General features: G+C 37.9%; 2 protein-coding genes across 2 annotated transcripts; both read right to left on the bottom strand.

The window, feature by feature from the left end:
* Positions 1-1,582: 1,582 nt before the first annotated feature.
* Positions 1,583-5,756, bottom strand: LOC133528449 (arylphorin subunit alpha-like). The gene is made up of 5 exons (XM_061865843.1): positions 5,643-5,756; positions 4,950-5,083; positions 2,985-3,809; positions 2,736-2,899; positions 1,583-2,576 (listed from the first exon to the last, which is right to left on the bottom strand). Exons 1-5 carry the CDS (start codon positions 5,728-5,730, stop codon positions 1,664-1,666), a joined length of 2,124 nt encoding a protein of 707 aa, XP_061721827.1. The 5' UTR covers positions 5,731-5,756; the 3' UTR covers positions 1,583-1,663.
* Positions 5,757-17,994: 12,238 nt separating this feature from the next.
* On the bottom strand, positions 17,995-23,964 carry LOC133528697 (uncharacterized). The gene is made up of 6 exons (XM_061866166.1): positions 23,609-23,964; positions 22,199-22,368; positions 21,485-21,678; positions 20,499-20,706; positions 19,216-19,305; positions 17,995-18,721 (listed from the first exon to the last, which is right to left on the bottom strand). The coding sequence occupies exons 1-6, from the start codon at positions 23,675-23,677 to the stop codon at positions 18,607-18,609; spliced, it is 846 nt and encodes a 281-aa protein (XP_061722150.1). The 5' UTR covers positions 23,678-23,964; the 3' UTR covers positions 17,995-18,606.
* Between the last annotated feature and the right edge of the window lie 943 nt (positions 23,965-24,907).

Here is a 24,907-nt window from a genome sequence, read left to right as displayed (position 1 = left end):
CGGTCGCCCAGGTACTAGTACTATTATATATTCTATGGTCTTAAATACCACGACTGCCTTAGACAGAGACATATTCGTTAACGCCAGCGTAATTTACTTTCTATACATCTCGCTCGCACTAATATGCGAGTATCTACGAGTGAGATGCATATAAAGTAAATTACACACATGCTAGCGAACGTACGTAGCGAAATACGTCAGTGTCGAACTGGTGCTATCCGTACTGCTCGTAAAGGGTCCCTTTAGTCTTCAAAAACTGACGAGATGTTGCATTTTATCCACAAGAGTAATAAAGTAATTTGATGCAATTTTTGAGTTGTTTCCTCATGTCGGATGGTACATTATCTGTAATTTGTATTTTCGTGAATTCAATTATATTGAAAATATGAATCAAGTTGTGAATTTAATTTTGTTTTACTATTTATTTTATTGGCTTTTTGACAAAAATGCATCAATCTAGGTATATATGAAAACAAGCTCTGCTGACTATTTTTTGAGCAAAATGTATTCTTAGAAATATCTAAGAATAACAATAGATATTAAAATTAATATTAGATTAAGTTAATATTTTAATTTATAATATTTTTTGCATGATTGATTTACTTGAGGCATTTCTGTGTACTTTCAAAAATTCGTACCTAACTCTGATATTCATTACCCAAAAAGTAACGTGATCCTCGTTCTGGGTCGTACTTGGTCCAACAGGTCTCCATAGCAGTTCAGCGGGGGAATGCTGCAGGCATTATGGGGACCTTTGGGCCAGGTGCAATGCAGGGGGGGGTTATTTTATAGGCTAAGCGTATAATTAATTTTAGTTTTAAGTTTTTTATTTTATTTTAAGGTTTGTTTTCTTTAGTTTTTAATAATTTACTTGTGTGTATTAAAAAATTGTGTATGTGACATTTTATTTGTAAAACTTGTGACCTGACTAAGTACTAAAATATAAATAAATGGTTTTAATGATGTTAAAAAAAAAAAAAAAGTAACGTGTTGATATGTACCAGGTTAATTTTCATCGGTGCTAAGCTTTAAAAATAATAGGTTAAGTAAATAAACGTTTTGTTATACATTATTTTCATTGTGTGTTTTATTTTCATATGTTTGTGTATATACATTTAAACGGTATATTATGTCTTTATTGACATAAAAAGACCTCTTTAGAATGTTAATAAAAAAAATGTACTTTAATATACTTTTTTTTTAAGTTTAAAGGTCTGTTGCATAAATCAATATCCTAGAACTAGCTCAGATATGATAAGTTGGTTAGGCTATTTTTAGGTGTCGCTTCAAGGGTTCTACCAGGAGCATTATTGGGTCAGTTTCAGTTAAGCGACATTTGTTTCAGATGTTTCCTTGTTTGAAATAATAACATCATTGTAATTTGAAAGCTATTATGAAATGACCATAGAACGCATCTCTCTAAATAAGTTATGTAGAAAAAAGATATTTTTTTTTTGTAAAAAAAAAACATTAAATCCCTTTCCTGTAAAATTCGCAAAATGTCTCTTAAAAGGTTCTGCCTTTCCACCGTCGTTATATAAATATTAGTATATATTAGTTTTATCTTAATTAAACAAATACGTAAGTAATTTAAATATTTATTTCAACTTTTATATACAATACCTTGCACTAATAACACTTTGGGCGATTCTTCTCTCTCCTTTTAGTTTTTAGGCACCTGGTTCTGGTAGTTAGGATAGTACTCCCTAACGTTATAGAAGTTGGCGTACTGTTCTCCCTCGTGGTAGATGAACACATCCTCGTAGTAGATGTTGGGCTGCTTGAAGTAAGTCTCGTACACGGGGCGGTCGAAGGGATAAGACATGGGCTTCATATCCGGGAAGAAAGCCCTGTACTCTTCCATCTCCTTAGGCAGAGGAGTGTAGGGATAGACGACAACGTACAGTTGGAAGGGGAAGCCACCCTTGGTACCCTTCGGCAGCATCATTCTCCTGGGCTGGTAGAAGAACTTCTCAGACATATCGACTGGGACCTTTCCTTGCTTGAACAGCCTGAAGAGTTCAACCGCAGGGACGGAGTCTTCCTTGTACAGGGCGAAGTCGAGAGAACGGCGTTCGATCTTGTTCTGTCCAGGGGCCAGCTTGTGAACGAACCAGTCCAGCTGGATGAAGTTCATCCAGTTGTCTTCAATGTTAAGAGGATAGCCATTGCTGTCGTATTTGGGTCCCAGGAAGAACTTGAACATGGCGTCGGTAGCGACGTCAGACTTGACATCGACAGTGACGGTGAAGGGGTTGTGGTTGAGACGAGGTTGACGGACCGAGAAGACATCGTAAGTATTGCCGTCGTAAGGTTTGTTAGCCTTGAATTCCTCAACGCTGTGGAAGATGTCGTTGGTGATGTCAAAGTCGTAGGGCTCAAAGAAGGTGACAAGCTTGTCAGTCTTAACATCGTTGATCTTGACTCCTTCGAAGTGAAGCTGGCTGTAGCTGTAGGGTTCCAGGTACTCTTTCCATTGCAGGAAATAGTTCAGGATGCGAGCGTAGAACTGGTAGAACATAGGGTCGCGCAGAGAGGTCTGGTATAGCTCCAAAGCGCTCGGAATAATGGTGTACCTGCATATCAAAAATAAGCTTATATTAAAGTAGTTTTAACCTTCACTATTTACTTTCAGAACATTAAACATGTGAAGTAACTTATTTGAAATAAATATAATTGACAGCTTTCGTTCTATTAGTTAATAATTGCATTAAGACTTCATTAAAACAAATTACTTGTCAGTGGGCTCGGGAGTGCCAGAGAGGAGGTGAAGACCGATGATCTCGTAGAAACGTTCATAGTTCTTGGGCATTTTCTGGTACAATTCAACGTTGGTAAACCAGTAGTTGGCAACGAAGTTGATGGCCTTTTCGTCACGCAGATCGATCTCTTGATTGTACTGTACAGGAATTTGATTTCATTTGAGATTTAAATAAGTAGGTGTATAAGTAAATTGTATAATATACATTTAAAGTAATACTTACAGCCTTAAAGTAGCCCTGCTCCAAGTAGTACAGGAAACCCTTCTCATAGGAGTCAAGGTACGAAATGTATTGGTCATTTTCGGGCTTGTTGATATGGTAGTATTCGTTCCTCGAGAAGAAGGGGTAGTAGGTCGATAACTGGCAGTAGTAACCGGTTTCGATGGGCTTGTACCACGAGAATTCAGGGATCTCTCCAAGTCCGCTGGTGAGACGATTCAGATAATACTTAGCAATGAGCTGTTGGTACTCAAAGAAGAACAGATCTCCGCGGATTTGGTCATAGTGTTCATCGTTTTTGTTCCACCAGAACGGGTTAAGTGTCTGGAAGTAGTAATAGAATGAATTCATGCCAATATCCTCAGTGAAGTAGGAAAGCTTGTCCTCTTCGCTGCCAGTCAACCAGGGGCTAGTGTAGTTAGAGTAGAAGACATATTTTCCATTCTCGCGGTAAATGCCGTGGGTGGCAGCATAGGCGGGGTCGAAGTCGCCATTCTGCATTTTAGTACGGTAGGCCTTCAGGAAAGTCTTGGTATTGACGAAGTACTGAGGGTACATCTCGTACGGAGCAGATATAACGAGAGTGTTGGTGTCGGGACGCTGATAGATGGCGGTGGTAAGTGCGAAGAGGAACTGGCCATCGTTGAAGTGCACGCGGGCGAAGGCGGCGGTCTTGAAAAAGGTTTCAAAGTCCTTGGCGTAGTAGAAGAGCTTGAAGAGAGCGATGGCCTCCTCCCTCATTTCATCGTAGAAGACGGAGAAGGTCTTGTATTTGGGCATGAAACCATTCCTGTAGTACAGCAAAAACTCTTCAACTGCCTTCTTGTTCTGAAATAAAAAGTTTGTATAGCGAGATGGAACTGGAGGGCTTAGTCACTTTTCAAATCATAATCCTAATAATCTGGTTTCATTTTCCTAACAAATTTCCTAATAAAAGTATAGCCCCACCCGGAAGAAAGATAGGAGCACAAAAACAGTGGGAAATATAGGTATAGGAAACTCCTACATGACAAGTTGCTTCAACTTGTCTTTTTAAAAGCTTTTATTTAACTTGATCTGTTAGTATGTATGTTGGTAGGTTAGTTCGTTAGTGTGGGTCAAATTAAATCATATTTTATTGTGTAATTAGTTTTATATCATACGCATAAATTTTCTGGAATAAATTAGTTTCATTCGTTCATTCATTCAAATCTTGGAAGCTAAATTTGACCCACTTCTTGATTATACATACGTCAATTGGTTGACAATGCAACATTATGATGACATGGAGCTGATGCATTATGATGATAGAGATAAAGGGTGCCCATGGGAACTAACACTGGGAACTAACTGGGATAAAACAACGCAAACTAATTGTATTTTTGGTTGTTAGAATTGTCTCGACGAGTATTAGTTACCTGCGGAAAGAAAAGTCAGCGATAAAAGCTTTTACCAAAAAAAAGTTTTTTGTCAAAATGTATTTCTTACCTACACAAACTACATACATGTCAAGTTGTACGCTTTCTCGGTTGGAACTGTACTTTGAGCTTACGAGTCAGGATACATAATTTAAGTTATAAATAAATATTCTAGGACATTCCTACACAGATTGTCCCACAGTAAGCTCAAGAAAGCTTGTGCTGTAGGTACTCAGACAACGATATGTATTATTTATAAATACTTAAATACATAGAAAACACCCATGATTTAGGATCAAATATGTGACATTATCTATGAAAAGGGACCTTATTGTCGATGGCGCTTACGCCGCACTGCGTAGCGCGGCGTTGTTTATAATATGGGAGCATCGTTGATAATGGTATAAGCGCCATCGACAATAAGGTCCCTTTTCATAGATAATGTCACATATGTGCTCATCACACAAATAAATACCCTTACCGGGATTCAAACCCAGGACCTTCAAAAGCAGGGTCACTATCCACTAGGCCAGACCGGTCGTCAAAAGTTTTATTTGCAGCAGTAACTTACGGTATAGTTATCAATGTTAGCCTCAACATCGTATTCGTAGCCAATCTTCCAGTAGCTAGCGTCCTTCCTGTACTGTCCTATGTTCTCCAAAAGAGAGTAGATTTTGTCCTGGCGCTCCAGGTATTCAGCATCAACTATAACAATAAACAAATATATTTATAAAATTTATAAAATTCAATTTACACAATTTAGTACCTACTCAGTATGGGAGAGGATCGGGCTATCAGAAGGGTGTTCTTGGGACGACCGACTAGTATCCGTGCGGTGGGTCGCCCAGGTATCGCTGGGAAGACAGTGTTGTGGCGGATCTGCTTCAGCTTCGCGTCAGTAACTGGCGGAAAGTTGCGCAGTGGCCAAGATTCTTTTTGGATCACTGAGCCAAAATAGTAGTAATGTACCTTCTACCGGCAGTGCCGCTGAGTGGCTATAACTAAGTATTTAAGAAAGAAAACAAGTCACAAAAAAAATATTCTGCAAGTAAGCTGCCTCAAGGGCTTTTTCACAAGTCAATACGAGTACAACAGCATTTATGTATAATACTAAAAAAACTGCCTGAACTGCCATTACTGGATCAAATATGACATTTTAATTGAAAATGAAAAATAACACCACCACGCTGAGTGGGCATCCAAATGTTTTTTTAAATGTCTGCGTGCTTTTTTATGTATTGCCTGAAAGAATTAAATGGCTTACCAGGTTTAAGTTTCACATCGTATTTTTGCGGAACGGTCCCAGCGACGGCCAGAGCCACGAGAGCTGCTAAGATCAGGACAGTCTTCATATTTCCCCTCCTATACAAGCTCTGCCGAAGCTACTCTAGATACAGGCTTATATAGCTGGTCACACACCTTATCACATAGCAACGTGCACATTGCTTTCCTCATAATATGTTTTCGATTTCGTTTATCTGAGACCTTTGACATTAATTTCGTTTCGAATTTTGTCTTAATGAGCTGACCTCTCACAATGATAGTGAAATTACGGCCTTATTAAACAGAGACAGTGCTGGCCGAACGTTAATTGCAATCGACCGTTAACCATTACAAATTGAATAGTAAACCGTAACAGACGGTTACAGTTTAAGGTTTAATTTATAATGGTTGACATAGATTGTAACTCTAAAGATGACACTTTTGTTCACTAACTTTAAAAAATTAGGAAGTTATAATCAGAATTGGGTTACTGTTTTGTGCCAGTTCCGTACATAAATTTACGCACATTTGCTTATTTATATTATGGCCTTCTCGATTATTAAACAAAAATTTAGGCCCCCGAATATTAAATTAATAGAGCCATCATAATCCACAGCTAAATTGTTCTTAGTGAAGTGAGGCTGCTAAAACGTCCAGAAAGAACTCTTAGCATATTATTTATTCTTAGCTTATTAGTAAAATGCGTTCACCAAAGTGATGCACTTAAAACTAGTTAAAACGTCCAACAATTAGCATATCAACATTTCTTCTAACAAACTGTCACTATAGTAAACACCCCTATAATGGAACAGGTACCAGTAATGGGATGATATAGACAAATTCTGTAAAACAAATATTTACCAACAGTTTTTAATCGCTGGCAACATTTTACCATAAACAAGAGCTAAAAAGCTGCTTAAGTTTAATTTTTCATTGATATTTGTTACTTTGTAAATGAATGGCGCCATACATCCCATGACTGGAGCAAAAAACCACAGTTCTAATTGCTTAATGATATTGAAACCAATTGCAGTAGCTTTCATTAAATACATACAAAACATAAAGGATGAATTGGACATTCAACTTTTAAAGCTTCAAGCGGTAGAAATTGTAAAGGTGTCGGTGAAATATCAAAAATACTCCAAATGTTCTCTTAAATGTCCCATGATTAGTGCTGTTAACATATTGTCCCTTGGACAACGTGAGAGACCACAAGACAAAAAAATATGATCCACTCAATATAAAAGGATAATAGGTTTACCAAATTGAAGATTCACATCGTATTTGTGCGGTACGGTCCCCGCGACATAATACATTTAGTTTGGAGATGGGGGTCCACGGTCAGATTTTAGAGATCAAATTTTAATGGCGTCCGGATATCTAGTAAAAATAGAAATCATCAAAGTCTACAGAATATTAAAGCATAAAAGGCATACCAGTCACACATCACACACATCAGTCAGTTTCACATCGTATTTGTGCGGTACGGTTCCGGCGACCGCCAAGGCCATGAGAGCTGCTAAGATCAGAACAGTCTTCATCATGCCCCTCCTATCTCAACTCTGCCGAACTTATCCCAGTTACGGGTTTCATATAAATATCTGATCGTCCACCTTGACCTTATTTACACCTTCACCTTCACCTTGATATATTTATTCACATTTATCGCATAGTAAGGTGCATCACATTGCATTTCATATTTCAACATTATGTACTATGTTTACGATTCCGTTTATCTAAGACCTTTGACATTATGTTTTTGGTGTTACTGAGTTATATCATGAAGATAGTATAATTCAAGGCCATGGCTGTTGTTTATCTACATAATTTATAAACATCTTTTATTTGCATGCTACGCGATTCTTACCTAGATTTTTGTCCGATGTAAATATTTTGTTGAATTTAATAGTACATTTCGATGCTAGTGCGGAAAGAATGTCATTATTGACATTTCCGCACGTGTATCGAACGACGTTTTTTAATACAGTTGCGAAAAAATAAGAAAAACAACAAGTACTTTTTTATGCATGTTCTAAAGAATTAGACAGAAACAATTGTCAATATAAAATATTATACTATTATTACCTAAGTATCGTTATTTACAATTATTTGCGTATCTTATATTTAAATTCTATGAAAACAATATCGAATGTTGCCTTTGGAAACTTAAAATAATCTTGCAGTAAGAAAAAACGCCTCTGCTTTGACAGGCGTTCGGCAGATATTCCGTTCTATTCAGACAACTTATTAAGAACGGTTTTTCAATGATAAAGAGGAATATGAAATATGCTTATTTATATTTTTTATGTTTACAATAACGGTAGGTTTTTATGTTGATTACGACTTTTAAAGGAAACTAACATTAACACTCATCAATAAGTAGTCATGAATTGGAACAAGTGGAAAAGTAAAAATCCAACTTTCCGCACGCTAAACAGCTACGTAAAGTAGCACTTTATGAGCAACTATATTAAAAAATATTTTTTCTTGCATTTTAGCAGCAATAATAGTTTAATGGTGATATTCGATGTTGTCAAGAAAGTCCTTGCCAATGAAATAAATTAGTACCACTGAAAGTCCGCAACATGGCGAAGGCTAAACTTATCAGGTCTATACAAGCAATTGCCAAGATCTTGAATCTAAAGTGTTAGTATGAACACACCCTCTTAATTTCAAACTATTTCATTACAAGTTTAGCATGTGTTCCTATTGACGAGTATATTCGAGTCGAGTATCAAGACCAAGTCAAGACTGCATCGTACGTCCAGTAAGGATAGTTTATTTTCCAAGTAGGCATATTACAATGAGCTTATGAACGTCAAATAAAGCTACACCGGCTCTAACCCTATACCTCTGACCCGAGAAGATTTAAATCCCTCCTAAATTGGAGGAGGGTATCCCAATATTGGACCGGCAAGAAACTCGGCGGGACACATCTTTCCAAAACATTACATTTTATACGCAATAAATAAAAAAATACAATTTAAATTAAATTTGAATAAAAACATAAATATCGTCATATTGTTGTGTAGTACCCATAACACAAGCCTTGTTGAGCTTACTGTGGCATTAGGATAATTTGTGTGAGACTGTCCAATATTTGTTATTATTTATTAGTTTTTTTTAATTTATAGTGCTTTTGGGCCGCATATTTAAATACACTCTAGACTTTGCATATGCTATAAGCTCCATATTTGACATAGCACTTGGCATGAAAACTTAGCGTGGTCTGACTCTATATTACGAGTGTATCACTAAATATTTAAATATATTTTACTTGCTTCTGGCCACGACTTCGTCTGCCTGGAATGATGATGACGACGATGATTGATTTCAGTGGCACCCTCATCAGGAGAATTCTGTTTAACTGTTGTTCTGTTGAACTAATTTCTGTAAAAATCAGTATAATACTATTGTTGTCCTACGGGTTCCCCAACTTTGTCGTCCTACTGATTCCCCAATTTTGTTGTCCTACTGATTCCCCAACTTTGTTGTCCTACTGAATCCCCAACTTTGTTGTCCTACTGATTCCCCAACTTTGTTGTCCTACTGTTTCCCCAACTTTGTTGTCCTACTGATTCCCCAACTTTGTTGTCCTACTGATTCCCCAACTTTGTTGTCCTACTGATTCCCCAACTTTGTTGTCCTACTGATTCCCCAACTTTTGGTCTTTATCACATTTTTATTTTGCTTAGTTTTTGCTTTATCAATTAAACGGTATATGGTGACCGTTTAGGTGATAAAGTCAAAAGTAAGTAACATAAAACTAGATCACATAAACCAATGGGGAATCAGAAGGACAACAATAATAGTAATACGCAATATAACACTTGACGTGTGTTTTCACGACGCGGCAACGTATATTCGCACGCTGGATAACGTGCCGCGCTCCGACGCGACACCGGCACCGCGTCGTTTTACGTTTACGGCGCCGCCGTGTCGTGGACATGTGGCCACGCCCGTACCCGAAAGATCTTAACCACGCATTTCTAAAGACAAAAGAAGGAAAAACAATTATATGAGTTATGGTAAATTTCGCAAAAAACGTACGTTTTGGATCTTGTTTTGATACGACCTTTGAGATGGCTAATTGATGAAATGTAATGAACCAAGAACTGCCTTAAATAAACAGAAGACCCGTACGACTCGCTTGACAAGAGGAATGTCTTCACAGCCCTCTACACAGAACTTCGTCATGCGCGATTTAGTTCGACAAATGGGCAAAGTTGCCCGCTTTGTCAGTGGTCAGCTTGTAAAAACTGACGACGTGGGCTACCAAGGGCTATTCGGCATAGTTTATGAGAGACACTGATTTAAACTTTCGCTATTTTTACACATTATAAACATTACAGATTACATACATATATTATTAACTCGATCCAAAATACTTATTATAAACATATTAAAAACCTAACCTAAAGGGTGCCGCCACCAACAGCGGGGCAAGGCCCAAAAGCTGCCGGTTACACATTTAGTACATTACTGTACTAGGCCCGGAAACGAAGGGTTGAAGGCCAAGTAGATATAGACGGATAGGTATACACGGCCGGCAACCCTGTTTTTCGCCTATATTTATATACTTAGTGCCTTTCTCAAACTTGCAATGAAAGAAAAAAAAATAGTCAATTTGTTTTATTTAAGTCCCGTTCTCGTATATAATACACGTAATTTCGAGAGCTCGTGATGTGATAAATCTTGAACCCACAATGCGCGAGAGCGAGTGAGTGTGCGAGTGTTATGTGCGAGTTATGCAGTTTGGCAGATAAGTAACCATAACCGATGTAACTTCTCTTTTATAAATTTATTTTTTATTTAAATACACAATAAGAAATACACAGAATAATTCTTTTTACATATTTTTTCGCCAAACTGCTTGACAGTTTGTTGGCGAACGGCAAGACGGAACGGAACGGTTGCGGAAATAAATTCTTATCTTTTATTTAAAAAAAGGAGCCATCGTTTGATGCCCTCTTAGTATGTATGTATGTATTATGTATGTTTGTGTGGGTCAAATCTTGGAAGCTAAATTTGACCCACTTATTCCCGGTTTCCTACTGAGCTGAAACTATGCATACTTAAATGTAAATCGGGTGACAATGCAATATTATGGTACGATCGAGCTCATCTGATAATGGAAACAGGAGGTGGCCATGGGAACCCTTTGATAAAACAACGCAACCTAATTGTGTTGGGGTTTTTTTAAATTGTCTCGATGAGTATTAGTTGCTTGTGGAAAGAAATGTACAGTCAGTTATAAAAGCTTGTACCAAAAATAAAGTTTTTGCCAAAAACTGATTCTAATATCAATTTGACCCATCCGATGATGGAGTGTGATAAAATGATGTCATTCTATGCTAATGTTGTCTTGCTTGTGCTAATCCATAAAGCGAAATGCATGCGCGAATGATAACTAAATGTCGTCATTTATATATCAAAATGTACGTTCGAATTGGCCTCAAGACGCCTGGGGCTTGTGCACAAAACACGCGAGGTTCGATAGTGGGGGGGGGGGGGGGGGGGGGATTCACGAAAAAATCGACAGATCGCGTTGGGGGAGGGGGTACAAGGAGACCTCACGTGTATTTTTCTACAGAGAATGAAACTAAATAAAAATTTTCGTGAAACAAATCTTCACTTCGCACTTCAAAATAGCGAGTCTATTTTACTAAAATATCATCACATTCATAACGAAAATAGAAAATTAAACAATATTTACTGTATATAATACTATTTACCTTAAAATTAGGTCGAATAAAAAAGTTTCAAATAAATACACGTCAGGTTATGTGGCTCACCAAGTATCACCAACGGGAAGGGGTGTCAAAAAGTAGCCGAAAAAACCTCGCGTGATTTGTGGACAAGCCCCTGCCGTCAAGTAGTTGAGTAAATAGCTGCTCAAATATTCATTGGAATCGTAATCTAAAGCAGTGCTCACTCTCCCTAAAGTAGCGTTTTCCTCAATACGGTAAGTGTAAATAATATCGGAACCCTCTTCAGGTAAAAGGCGACAGAAAGTTACTTACGAAAGAAACCTAATATCAGCCATCTCCGTGGCAACAATAACTTTACAAAAAGATGGATTCACTGAGCATCCTGATGTACAATGTACAAAAAATTTGACAACGTATAAAGATTTAACCAAAGAATTTTAAGCCTTAAAAGTTTAGAGATACGTGCGAAAGTTCAGTGAGCACATTTAATAGATGTGACAAAATTTGGTGTCCCGTTTGTATTCTCAGAGGGATTACGTTTCGGGACTTGTATTATGATGCCGTTGGTATATTTTTATGACAAGCATAGGTTTAGAGGTGTTCTGGGGCCTTATTTTTTCTTATTCCTGCTCGTGCTCTCAACGCACGTGATTTATACAGTGGTTGTTACAGATGGAAAAGACCCTGCGGCGCCCTTTGTATATTTTATATGCTGCACATTTGGATTGCGCGAGGTTTTTTATTAGGGTTACAACTGCTTAAGTGAAATAGCTGAGGTAAACGCTAATTTAAACTTTCACAATTCAATACACATTATTATTAACGAAAATGGGACTTAGTGTGTAATAAAGTTTTAAAAATTACTTACGAAGAAAGAATGTCTTCTCGGAGGATCCGATAATGTCGTTCCCAAAACGACGGAGCTAAAGTAAGTTATGTTTCATAAGCTTCGATTAAGATTAAACTGGCTTGTACACCCAGCCGAATCCTGCATAGGATTTTAATGAATAAATATATATCCACAACACGTTTCGCCAACGGCCTACCTAGTATCTATATAACAAAAAGCAATAAACAAATAGAAACCTACCCCCCACTCTGATTTTCACCCGGACCAAAAGTGCCAAAAATACCGGCGGCATTGCCTCGCTGAATGGCCAGTGATATCTGCTGGACCAGGAAAGAACCAGAGCGAGGGTCGCAGCCCCTTTCTTTCAGCCGACGCTCTTAAAAAAAAAACATTCATAATGTGATCATGCAATTTTCCAACCCGGTCTAAGTCTCAGGAAATTAAGCTTGCAACCATGCTTTAGAACTACATAGCCAGATAAATTGGAAATACAATTTTGCAGGGATCTATTTAGATTCAAGTACTCTGTATACAAATAAATTTTAAAAAAAATGTGGACTTAAACTAGGGGAGACCAGAGAAAGCAAAGTTGCTTGGCTTCGATATTCATAATTCTGATTGTGGTAATTAGTACCCCTAGTGTAAATTTGATCGATATCATAACGTGACGAACGCGTTTGCGTTAAATCTCATTTTGTATAGGATTTTGAGTTTCCAAAACGTCCCGCATGGCGCGCTCTTTCTAAATCCAATACAAAATGAGACTAAACGCAAACGCGTACGTCACGTTTCGAAGTCGAATTTATTTACACTAGGGGTACAGAATAGCCACTATACATTTCTGAAAACAATACAAAAGTTGAGGTTACTTGCCAGTGTATTTTGACATATAAATCGTTTTATCAACTTGAACCAATTGCATGTTTGTATATAAGTACAGGTATTTTACGTTATAATTATTTTCATGTTCATTACAAATGTAAATAACTTTAGATTAATGATTTAATACTTTAATTTGTTTAATCTGTTCCTTTTAACATTTCTCTGTTTTCCTGATGGCCGTAAAGCCAAAAACGGAACGCATCGTGCTTTACTATTAAATGCTGACTGACTGGTAGAGAGTGCCTCATGGCATTAAGTCCGCCTTTTGTACTATAAGGTTTTCTTTTGTGCAATAAAGATTAAATAAATAAATAAATATGTATGTCTAGTAATTATTTATTTCTAGTGATAAGTTTGTACATATTAACTTGTGCATACTAAACATATCTATGAGTCTGTGAAAATTACTCTAAGGGCCTGTTTCACAATGTCCAAGTAAAGTCCTGAATAAGCTACTTGCCACTTATCTGACGAATAAAGTCATCGTTTCAAATAAGCTTAACTGGTAGATAAAGTGCTAAATGTTGCTATTTATTTGTTAATTAGCTATCCAATACTTTACTAGGACATTGTGAAACAGACCCTAAATAAATAATATTTATTTATTTATTTACCTGTACGTCCGCCCTTATTTATATTCTCTGCAAAATGTTATTATCAAATAAATATTTCGGAAAGTGAACGAATGAACATCATTCATAAAGTTCGAATTGCATTCGGGAATTCAGCCTTTTTGTGGATCCTTCCAGGTCCATAAAGGGCACAATTTGTGTTATTTGAACCATGAAACAACTACATGTTTGCACTTCCCAACCTCCAAAAATTATTCGAAAACTAACATTCAAATGAAGCCCCAGTTTTAATTCGGGGAAACTAATCTAAATTCATTAGGCGCTGTTGTTGAAATATTTGAATAATTTGATTTGGCACTGGCGAGTACTGGACGAACAAAAGGCTATAATTAGAGATGAGGGTCGTGACATGGAGCTGAGAATTTTTGGACGATTGAAAGCTGAGTTTATACTAAACTATCAAGCATAACAGCCAGCAGCATTGTTATTATTTTTTCCTGCACCAACATACACAAATGTCTCTGTTTGACCCAATGGTTGACTGGTAGAGAATGCCTTTTGGCATTAAGTTCGCCATTTGTACATTTTTCTTTATGTGTGCAATAAAGTTTAAATAAATAAATAAATAAACAGCCGTAATATGTGTTGGAAATAGTTTATTTTCACCACACTAACTGGTAAAGGCCCTCTTGGTTGCTTAAAAACTGATGAGAAAGTTGCATTTTATCCACATGTAGGGCAAAGTAATCAGATGTAAATTTTGAGTTGTTTCCTTATGTTAGCTGGTAGAATTTACTTTTAAATGATGAATTCATTTGGAAATGATTTGGTTTGATTTTTTTGGTATATCATAGTTAGTATTTTCCTCGCGTTGGTGTGGCAAAAAATTTTGTGATTCACTCAGAGGCAAAGTGTGTTTAACCTTTGTGCCTTAAACCCCTCGCAAGGCTCAAGACTCCACTTTTCGAACCACTCCTACGGTCGTAGTTCAATTTTGGAATATTTCGCTTGCCCGGGTATCAATATAAGTACGAGCGGTTAAACAACAACTTTTCCCCCTTGTAAAACAAATAATTGTTGTTTTACAAGGGCGCAAAGTTGTTGTTTAACTTCTCGTTCTTATATTGATACCCGAGCCGAGTAAGCCATCGATCGATGATTTAGTTTTCCCTAAGCATTAAATTGAGGTCAAATTGGTAGCTTTTAAGGTCCTCTTACATTAGCCTGCATTTGATCCGTACTGAATGTGACATCCAACACCACACCACCTCGAAAGGATGGGTGACGATCGGGCAGTCAAAAGGGCTTACTTGGGTCGACCAACTGGACGGCGTCCTGTTGGTTATGCTAAATATCGTTGGGCTGATAGAGTGGAGGCAGATCTCCGTGAGCTCGGCGTCAGCGAAAGCTTTTGAGAGTCCGCTCTGGGCCGAGCAAAGTGGCATGGAGTGTTGGAGACCAAGACTCATTTTCGGTCATCGCGCCAGCCAAGTAAGTGAATATGACATCCTGTATATAATTGCAATATATTCTAGTACACCTATGTCCAAGTACCTACTGTTGCGAGACTTGCGAGTAAATTTAATTATTCTATATTCAAATCTTACATTTAATCGAACAGACAAGTGCCGTGGAACCCTATTTGGTTGTTATCGACAAAATGAACTGCTTCTGATGTCATAATGAGACCCAAATCTCTCCAAAGAGATCAAAGTACTTATCAAAAGAAATGTGAAATGCGTCTCCAATTATTAATTTATCATTTTCGTAACTCCGTCGCCGGCCAATCTATCCATCGTCCAATCATAGTGAATTTCACTACGACCACCAGGTTTTCCGGAATTAATTATTATTTACCATGAATGTAAAATACAGGTGAGCAGACCTGAACTTTGATTCGGAAATTTGTTGTGAAACAATTACTGCTTGTTTAGGAAGGTTATAATAATTTACAATCACATCGCCTGCAATATACTGCACAATGTAGCGTGTGAAAATATCTATAATTTTATTTGTAGAGTTTACATATTACTAAAGCCAGTTTACTTAATTGACCCAGGTGATTTGAGCTGGGTGAACAGAATCAACTACAGGGATCTGAATCGGGCATTTTTGGTTTGACGGTTAAATACCGCGCGGGCACAAATCTTCGATAGTCGATGTCGATAAAATTATGACGCATCATACCACCGTGTGATTTGATAATACTTAAGTATGTCGATATTTGATTAATCACTAGAGTTGGTACATTTTGCCGCCGTCAAACCGAGGTAGGTATGCTTATTACATTCTTGACACATCTAATTATTTTAGAGTGTTTTAGTATGTAAGATATTATTATATAGCCCCCCCCCCCCCACGGATGTTAATGTCGAAAGCATAGAAATAGGATAGTATAGAACGACTGTCAAACTTCAAAAGTGTGACCAAAAATGAAATGCAAGTGTGTGCGTAAATTGTCTATGTGCGAACAAAAATAGTGATGTCATGTTACAACATATTAATAATCTATCGATGTTTAACTGCTTTATTGACTACTTTTTCAAATGTGTTTGTTTTTATAAAAAATGTAATAGGTATGAGTATTATTACTACTATTAGACCTTATTAGCGCCTTTAGTACCTTTAATTTTCTTTTACAGCGGACGCATAGTAAATAACAATACTGATAGTGATAACCGAGGCTACAGTTACAGTCGTTACAGTCTGCATCAAAATGGTCAAATATATAGGTACACATGTGTCACAATGGTCAAATATATATTGTTACTTATTTTACAGTACATATGGAGCTACTTTACCGCACTAGTGCGATAATTAGCACATTACGTAACTATATCGAAAATTTTAAGGGCCATATGTATTGTAATACATTTGCGAATAGTTAATTCGAAACTCGTGTCGACTTAAAATCGTATCGCCACTCATTGCGATTTTTTAGTTTTCTCACCTGGTTTGGTGTTCTGGGACGTTTAGTAACTAAAATACTCGCTACTTGACTAAATTACTAACGTAGTCCGAACAAGCATTATGGAACGCGACGCTGTCGGTAAAGCAGGTGACTCGCGTTGATAAAGCAGGTTTCTGTCGTATGCGGGTGTGAGTGGTGTAACATGTGCAATGTCGTTAACACAAACACATGCTAAGTGTTAACAGTAGGCGCAAATAGTTCACTTACCAAAGAAAATTTGAATTTCGCGCCTTTTCCGCCTGACAAGTTGGGTTGGGTGTGTATACGCTGTGTACAAGTATACGCTGTCTTGTGTTTCCTTGTGTTGGCGGCAAAGCCGTGGAAAAGTGGTTAAAATGTAAGTAATGTGTTGGAAAGTGAAGTTTAAATTTATCGCTGAACATGTGCACCTTCAAAAAAGGTATTATAACAATCGTTATTATTTTAAGTCGGTTATAAAGGTTAATATCTTAATGATGTCTTGTGAACAACTAATTCTATACCTACTAATATACCGACAAGTTATCGATACAGTCATATGAACATTTTGTCAAGCCCTAGCGTAAAGTAACAGTTTAGGTTTTTACACAAAATATTCTAAATTATTGACTAATATCATGAAATATTAACACGCAATTGAAGAAAAACTTATAATGAACTGTATAAATTGGCTTTTTACACTTTTTATGCTGTTAATTTGATAATATATCGTTACGAAAATTTCGCTACGATTATCATAATTACCTGTGAAATGAGTATTTCCCTGGGTTTTTTGGCCCTGAAACACAACAATCCGGCACACAACATGACACCATCTTCACTAAATTACTTAATATTTATTTTTGATTTTGATTCTCGTATATTTTTAACGTTAAAAAATACGGCAATATGATTTTGGCCGCCTCGGCCGCCTTCGAATTCAAAAAATGGTTACGTTTTCTCATATGTAGTCTGCCTCTTTCACACTCGTGGCTTGTTCATATACGTGATGGCTTCCCTTTCGCACACTTCATCTGTCTGTCAAGCGAAGCGTATGACAAGTCTCTGGTCGAAAGCGACGTTTTTGCTTGAAGAAAAGTCACTTTTGACACTGTCATATCCGATCCGTATCTACATCTAATATTTGGCGTATCTTAAAGTTCAAATCGGGCCGCTGCTCGACGCAACGTTAACGCAACTAACTGCGCAGCGACGCCATTTTCCATAGCACTGTCTAGACGCCGACGCTCAAAAGACGCTAGTGTGGGGTGGCCCTTAAGGTAACGTTTATCAGATGCAAAAAAATACAACTTGAACATAAGTTTATTACTTAAACTTATAACGAATAGGTATGTCTTAATTGTGCTTAATATGCACTGTCAAGTTATGACGTATAATACTCGTAATGAATTAAGTATATTACTGTAGTTATATAGTATTCTAAAAAATGTACATAGAGAAGAGATCAAAGATAAAGCCCAGAGGGCCTACCGCGAAACACGTTCAATGTGTTGCCTCCCTGTCACACTTACGTACGAGTTTACAAGTGCGTTAGAGAGGCAATTAACACGTCCAACGTGGTTCGCGGTAGGCCTGTTGTTGGTTAAGTTCTGTCGACAGTACCTGCTAATGTTTTCATTGCGTGGCGTATGCCTGAAGATCTCCTAAAGGATTCATACATTACAAAGAGCATTAGTATCTGGCAGCGAGATAGACTACCCGTCCCTCTTTAATTAACATAGTTAGAAAAAGACGGGTAGTCTATCTCGCCGCGAGATACTGTCGGGCCTATCATGTGCTATGCCTACAGATCCAACTCATTGCCGCGCGGGAGTTACTTTCGAATTTAAATTCCGATATTCCGTAACGTTAAAAGCTTCTACAGACATTGCAACAAATGCCTGCGATTCTAGATTATTACCGGCTAAGTAGTAGCAACATAATCAATTAATCGATCAGATGCCGCAATGTGATGCAAATATTCCATAAGTGCACGGAGAGAATTAGACCCGTACTGAACATTAAGCATACACGCACTGATACAATTGTTCTCTTAATTTGGCAGCTGCCTCGTCCGAGGCGCGGTGCGCGTGAGTGCTGCAGGTGGACAGCTGCTCGCACGCTTGCTCGTTGTACCTGCAATAATTTTAATAATTGAAAAATAAATATTTATAGAATTTTTCCCTCACACATATCCTTTAGTCGCCCAGAAGCCCATTAAAGGGTATTTCATTCCATTACGAGTATATTTTTATCTTCAATTTGACAAAACAAAATTTCAATTTCATAAATAATCTGACTTGAGACTACGGACCCCACAGACAAACTGTACATACATACATTTTGTGGGGTAATATTATAATACTATAAACATAAGTTTTTAATAATGTAGGTAAGGTCAGGTATGGTAAGAGAAGCATATTTTTTATTGCTCGGGGCAAAACAGTAGACTCTGACCACGCTAACTTTGCAGTAAGAGAGCATACCTACCATATAAGCCTATAGCTCCGCACTTGACATATCACTAGGGATGAAAACTTAGCGTGGTTCTACTCTGATGATTCCCTACCAGTGTTTCTCGTGTCCCGGTGTTTCTTTTACCACCTGACCTTAAGTAAATAAATAATAACCGGCGGGCGTTCGTCAGTGTCAGATCCAACTCGTAGCCGAGGTTGGCTGCCGCGCGGGATAGTTCCTGCATGCAGGCCGGTACATCGCCCCTGAAAATGTATGGTAATTTTAATTCTACAACGGGAGGTTCTCGTTACGGTATGTATTACCTAAAGAGAATTTGAAATAGAAGTGGATTGTCAAAGAAAACTTTGTAGCCACAGTAAATTTACTGCCATCTTTCGACACATGATTAAAACTTTTAGAACGACTTGACTTTGATCCTTAGTCTTTCACTGATATGTCTAATAGATCAAAGGCCAAAGGTATGGTGGCATCGTTTCGATCATGATGTTTAGTTTTAATCATGATTCGAAAGATGGCAGTAGATTTACTGTGACTACAAAGTTTTCTTTGGCAATCCATCTCTATTTTAAAATTCTGTATGAAATTACTGATTACTTGATTAGGTATTGATAAGAGTGTGGATGAAGATTGGGCTCCATACCCTTAAAGCATGACTCACGCCAGAACGGTCGAGGCCCGGACCGAGGCGTGATGATGATGAGGCTTTCAACACTTCGTTTTCTATGACGGGTGATCGGTGATCACGTGATGCTTTCTTTAGTAACGAAGTATCGAACGCCTTGGCCCGGACCTGGATCGTTCTAGCATGAGTATAACGATACCATTAGATTTTCTTTGCCGATACGTATATCAATAAGTGAAAGGTTTGTACTTATTTTATCTTGATTTAGTAACTAAATTGGTCTACAAGGAAGCCACTTCGTAATGTCTTAATAAGTTAGAGTCATCTTTTACAATATCGTCAGGTGACAAGCGAAACTCACTAATTACAAAAAAATAATTAAACAAAAATCAACCTTAATTTAGTAGTAATATGGTTCATTATTTCTATGAACTTGTGGTAGTAATTAGTGACTTTTGCTAGTCATACCTAACGATATACTAAACTTTGCTCTCTTAACTCAGTTTGGTAAATCCACATCATCAGTTGCATCATTTTATCAGCATAGACTTCTATCTGAGTAATGCCGTCTCTAGAGTACTCCACCTTACATACTTAAAAAGAAAGATCCAACACATTTAACGACACTTATTTACTTCGGTATAAGCACAGTGCCCTCATTAAATAACCTTGTGGCGTCATTAAGCGTCGCATGCATGTACTGTCTGGTTATTTGTATCATCTCATCAGCGTATACCCCATCTGTGCAATGCCGTCTCCAGAATCCTCCATCATACTTAGAAAGAGAGATCCAACTCGCTAAACGGAACTTACTTCGGTATAACCACAGTCCCTTCATTAAACGACCTTGTAGCATCATTAAGCTGCGCTTGCATATGCTGTCTAGTTATTTGTATCATTTCATCAGCGTATACACCCATCTGTGCGATACCGTCTCTGGCCGCCTCCACGCACTTGTGGATATCGGAGACGTGTTGGCTGGCCAGGGTGCGTGCGGCGCGGCGTTCCTCATCACAAGATGCTGTGAAAAATTAGAAATACCAAATGGATGTATTGTACGAAGCTGTAGCACCTGGGTTAGAATCCAGGCGAGGACATTTATTTTTGTTTATCACAAATCATTATTCCTGAGTTATATTTTCGATAATTTTGTCACCTAGCATTTTTTTTTTTTTGTTTTAATGTTAAGTTGACGATCTTTTAGTGAAAGCCTTTGTTTTATCCTTTTGTGTAAAATACTGTGTCTTTTTCTTTAAGAAATAAATAAATCTAATCTAATCTAATCTAATCTAGCACCCATAGAACAAGGAGATCGAATCTAATTTATGAATTTGTTTTGGGCTTGAATTGATTTTGATACGACCTTGAATATCGTCTTGGTGATTGGCGCGCATCTGACTTTCATATCATTTCGCATGCACCAATCATTGTGAACGATGTTCAAGGTATCAAAATTAGATCAACACCTTAACAAGTTGTTAAATTTGAAACAAACTTTAAGGTCGATCTGTACTGTATAGCATTTTTCTTCAAATATTCCAAAAATTTTAATTACACTCAAAAAAATGGACTATTTGTCCAAAACAATCTGCACAAGAGTGTATTTTGCTAGTCTTAGGTTACAGCAACAACAAGATATAGGCGGATGATACAACCACTGCATGGCAGCTGTTTGATGCCCATTTTTTTTAAATTTTAATAGAGGTTACTTTTATGCATTACAGTTAAATATTTATGTTATGCAACGTACAAGTAGATAAAAATATCATTACAAGCATGCGAAGAAAAAACCCACTCACCCGGCACATTAAGTTCATTAGCCAGCTTGGTAAGCTCATCGTATAATTTCTGTTTCTTCTGCACCGCCTGGTTGATCTCTTCTTTGATCCGACGCAGCAGCTTGGCTGTGAACTGCTGGTATGAGGACTGGATGTTCCTATGGTAAGCGTCCAGAAATGGTGCCAGAACTGTGTCCACGTAACGGGATACTTCGCTAAAAGAAAATAGAAGCGACTAAATGACCAACAAGACGTTAACATCTTCGTTTGACCAGTACGTTGTTGAGTTCTGAATATTTTCTTTGTATGCATTTATCGATGTAAGTAGGAATATATGATATATCTATATCGTCACCTCGTTTCCATAACTAAAACTTGTTGAACATTTTAAATGGCCTGGACACTGATAATATCGATTACTTCCATATATATTTTTTTCTTTAGTTCCCGGTGTTCGGACGGGCGTTAGTCAAAATATTTGAGTAGCGAGCGCTAAGGTCTCGGCCACAAAACGCTCGTGCACGTCCGACACACGTCCGATACATTGCTTGCGGAACGTGCGTTTCGTGGCCCTCAGGTAAGGCCACTTACGTAGGTACAGCTCCTTTGTTTAACATGGACACCACGCGCTGGATCCCCTGCTTGGGTATACACAACACAATACGGGCGTCCATGCAGTTTGGATACGGTAGTGGACATGTTCAAACTATTAGTGCTTATTAATGATGATGTTACCTATTGACCAGTGCTTGACGAGGAGACACTTTTCTATACTCCGTAGGAGTTCTGTTTCTCAATTTTTGTCGCATATGGTTCAAATGGTTGTCCAGGTCCACTGGCTGCAGCTGCCATGGAAGGACCTCGAAGCATAGCCCGCCATCTTGCCGGACGTGTACGCTTCTCAGCTTTTGTAAAATAAAATGGAATGGAAAAAAGGAATGTTTTATGAGTGAAAAAAAGGTTTTACGTTCCATATCATGCCGAGGTATGCTCGAGGGAGTACGGTATGGGATTTTTCAAAACAGAAGTGTATATGTATTTTCACCACAACCAGCTTAGTAAAGGCTCTCTTTTTTCTTCAAAAACTGATGAGAAAGTTGTATTTTATCCACAAATGAAGTAAAGTAATCTGATGCAAACTTCAAGTTGACTTTTGATTGATGATTTTGAATGATACATATTAATTATCTTTCATTTAGATTTAATTTGTAACGTTATACAGTTAGTACAGTCCTCGGGTTGGTATGGTGAAAAAAAATATGTTTCACTCCGTAGCAAAGTATGTTTAACCCTCGTGCCCACGCACTGTTTAAGATTGGGGTGTCATGTATTTTTTTCGTAAAGGTTTTGTTATGTGCGGCGGAGCAGAATTAATGATCATATATCTATTTCAATGCAGTTACTTATTATATAATTTTACACTGCTAATGACATGTTTTACCGTAAAAGGTACGTACTTTGCTCCCCACCGGGTAATTGTGTCCTTAGAGTTTGTATATTTGAAAACTATATCACAAACTCATTTAAGTGTTACAACATTATAGTAGTGATGTTCTTCTTTAAATTGGCAGTACCTGGGCGACCGAGCTTAGCTCGGTTATAACTATTTATTGTAATATGGTGGTGTATAGGTGATAATCTTAACTACATTTTTTACTAAATTAAACTTGTCTAAAACAATAAAAATTAAAAGATTATATATAAACTTGAACATATAAAAAAAAAAAAACAAAAGTTAGTCACCGGGCGAGATTCGAACCCGTAACACTCGTATAGCAGTCCGCGTCTTAACCCGCTGGACCAAACGGACAGTGGCCGGCGACACGAAATTAGCGACCATATTCTGCGTCGAAAGAAAAACGCACGAAAACTCAAAAACACGCGTTTTCCCAAACGTAAGACTAATCTAGATCGATTGTATACCCCCAAAAACCCCCATATACCAAATTTCAGCGAAATCGTTAGAGCCGTTTTCGAGATCCCGGAAATATATATATATACAAGAATTGCTCGTTTAAAGGTATAAGATAAATATCGACATACTTACCACGGTATAAAAATTCTATAATTTAAATTAAATTTCGAATTTTGGAGCAAACTTGGAGCAAAGCAGACACATTTTATGGTGTTAGAAAATCTACCCACCCTGCAATCACTGCTGGCTCCTGTGACGGTCCATGTGAATAAGCACAGGAATACAAAGGGTATCAACATTTCTCGAAAACTAACACAATTTTTACAATTATTTTCCTACTTCAAAGTAGATCTTAAGCTGTTATAGTTATCGCATATCGAGCATTTGCTTCAAGTCAGCAAAAACCAGTATAGCGGCTATTTCATTCTTTTTTTTATACTACGTCGGTGGCAAACAAGCATACGGCCCGCCTGGTGATAAGCAGTCTCCGTAGCCTATGTACGCCTGCAACTTCAGAGGAGTTACTTGCTCGTTGCCGACCCTAACAACCCGCCCTCCCTTCGTTGAGCTCTGGCAACCTTACTCACCGGCAGGAACACAACACTATGAGTAGGGTCTAGGTTTATTTGGCTGCGGTTTTCTGTAAGGCGGAGGTACTGCCCCAGTTGGGCTCTGCTCTAGATCTGGAATGACATCCGCTGTGCTGTGCCCTACCACACTAAGCTAGACGACATTCACAATGCCCATACCTCTCTTGTGGACGTAGTTTAAGGTGGTACCCAGGAATTCTCTTCTCCTTCTTTCCATATTGTTACGTAGGGTGTAAAGCTCGAACCATTTTCTTCCACTGACTTCGGTCTTGGGCAGCTTGGGTAACCTCCTCCCACCCCATCCCCAATACACCCAACTCTTGCTCCACGGAACGGTCCCAAGTAAATATAGGGCACGATGTTTCCATTTTCCGGACATCTTCCAGGTCAGGGCCACTTTGGATAGGGTGTTAGGCTTCCTGAGGCTTTATCACTCAATTATTTACGAAACTGGGACGTTATCTCGTAGAAATAAATAAGTTTTAAATTACCTCTTACGTTTCGAGGACGGGATCCCCAAAATTCTAAGGCAAATTTCTTGAGGCGATTCGCTAGAAGCGTTTGCAATACCAAACGACATCTGCACCTGATTGGTTTAAGTCTAGCTTGCGATTTAACTGTTATTTCAGTATGCAATTACATGCTTCAATGGCTCTACGGAGATTTCTTTGCCCAGTTGAAAGCAGTATTAATTACAATTCGTTGAATATTCCATTTTCCTACGCAAACGGAAGGTATTCGTACGACACAGTAAGACTCAAGCTGAAATGTTGTAGGTTTACTGAAATGCTATAGTTTCTTTGGTATCATATATTAGTGGGACTAATTCCTTTTTAGGTTTAAAAAAAAACTCCGCAACAGTCGCCCAAATATTGCCTCTCTCGTCTTGAAATTGGGTTGAGTGAGCCACTGTACCCAGCTTTTTACGAGCTCCTGAGA

This window comes from Cydia pomonella, chromosome 19 (genome assembly GCF_033807575.1).
Source record: "Cydia pomonella isolate Wapato2018A chromosome 19, ilCydPomo1, whole genome shotgun sequence".
Classification (NCBI taxonomy): Eukaryota; Metazoa; Arthropoda; class Insecta; order Lepidoptera; family Tortricidae; genus Cydia; species Cydia pomonella.
The sequence above is the reverse complement of the archived record's forward strand: the minus strand, read 5'-3'. Positions and strand labels throughout refer to the sequence as shown.

Bases quoted from the DNA above. Each gene is read 5' to 3' on its own strand.
- LOC133528449 (XM_061865843.1), bottom strand. From the start codon at position 5,730: ATGAAGACTGTCCTGATCTTAGCAGCTCTCGTGGCTCTGGCCGTCGCT. The intron at 2,900-2,984 runs GTAAGTATTACT...ATTCCTGTACAG, and splicing joins AGCAGGGCTACTTTAAGGCT to TACAATCAAGAGATCGATCT. The intron at 2,577-2,735 runs GTAATTTGTTTT...TTTGATATGCAG, and splicing joins ACTCCCGAGCCCACTGACAA to GTACACCATTATTCCGAGCG.
- LOC133528697 (XM_061866166.1), bottom strand. From the start codon at position 23,677: ATGTTGATACCCTTTGTATTCCTGTGCTTATTCACATGGACCGTCACA. The intron at 21,679-22,198 runs GTAACATCATCA...ATTTTCTTTTAG, and splicing joins CGTCAAGCACTGGTCAATAG to CGAAGTATCCCGTTACGTGG. The intron at 19,306-20,498 runs GTAAGTTCCGTT...ATACATTTTCAG, and splicing joins GGGACTGTGGTTATACCGAA to GGGCGATGTACCGGCCTGCA.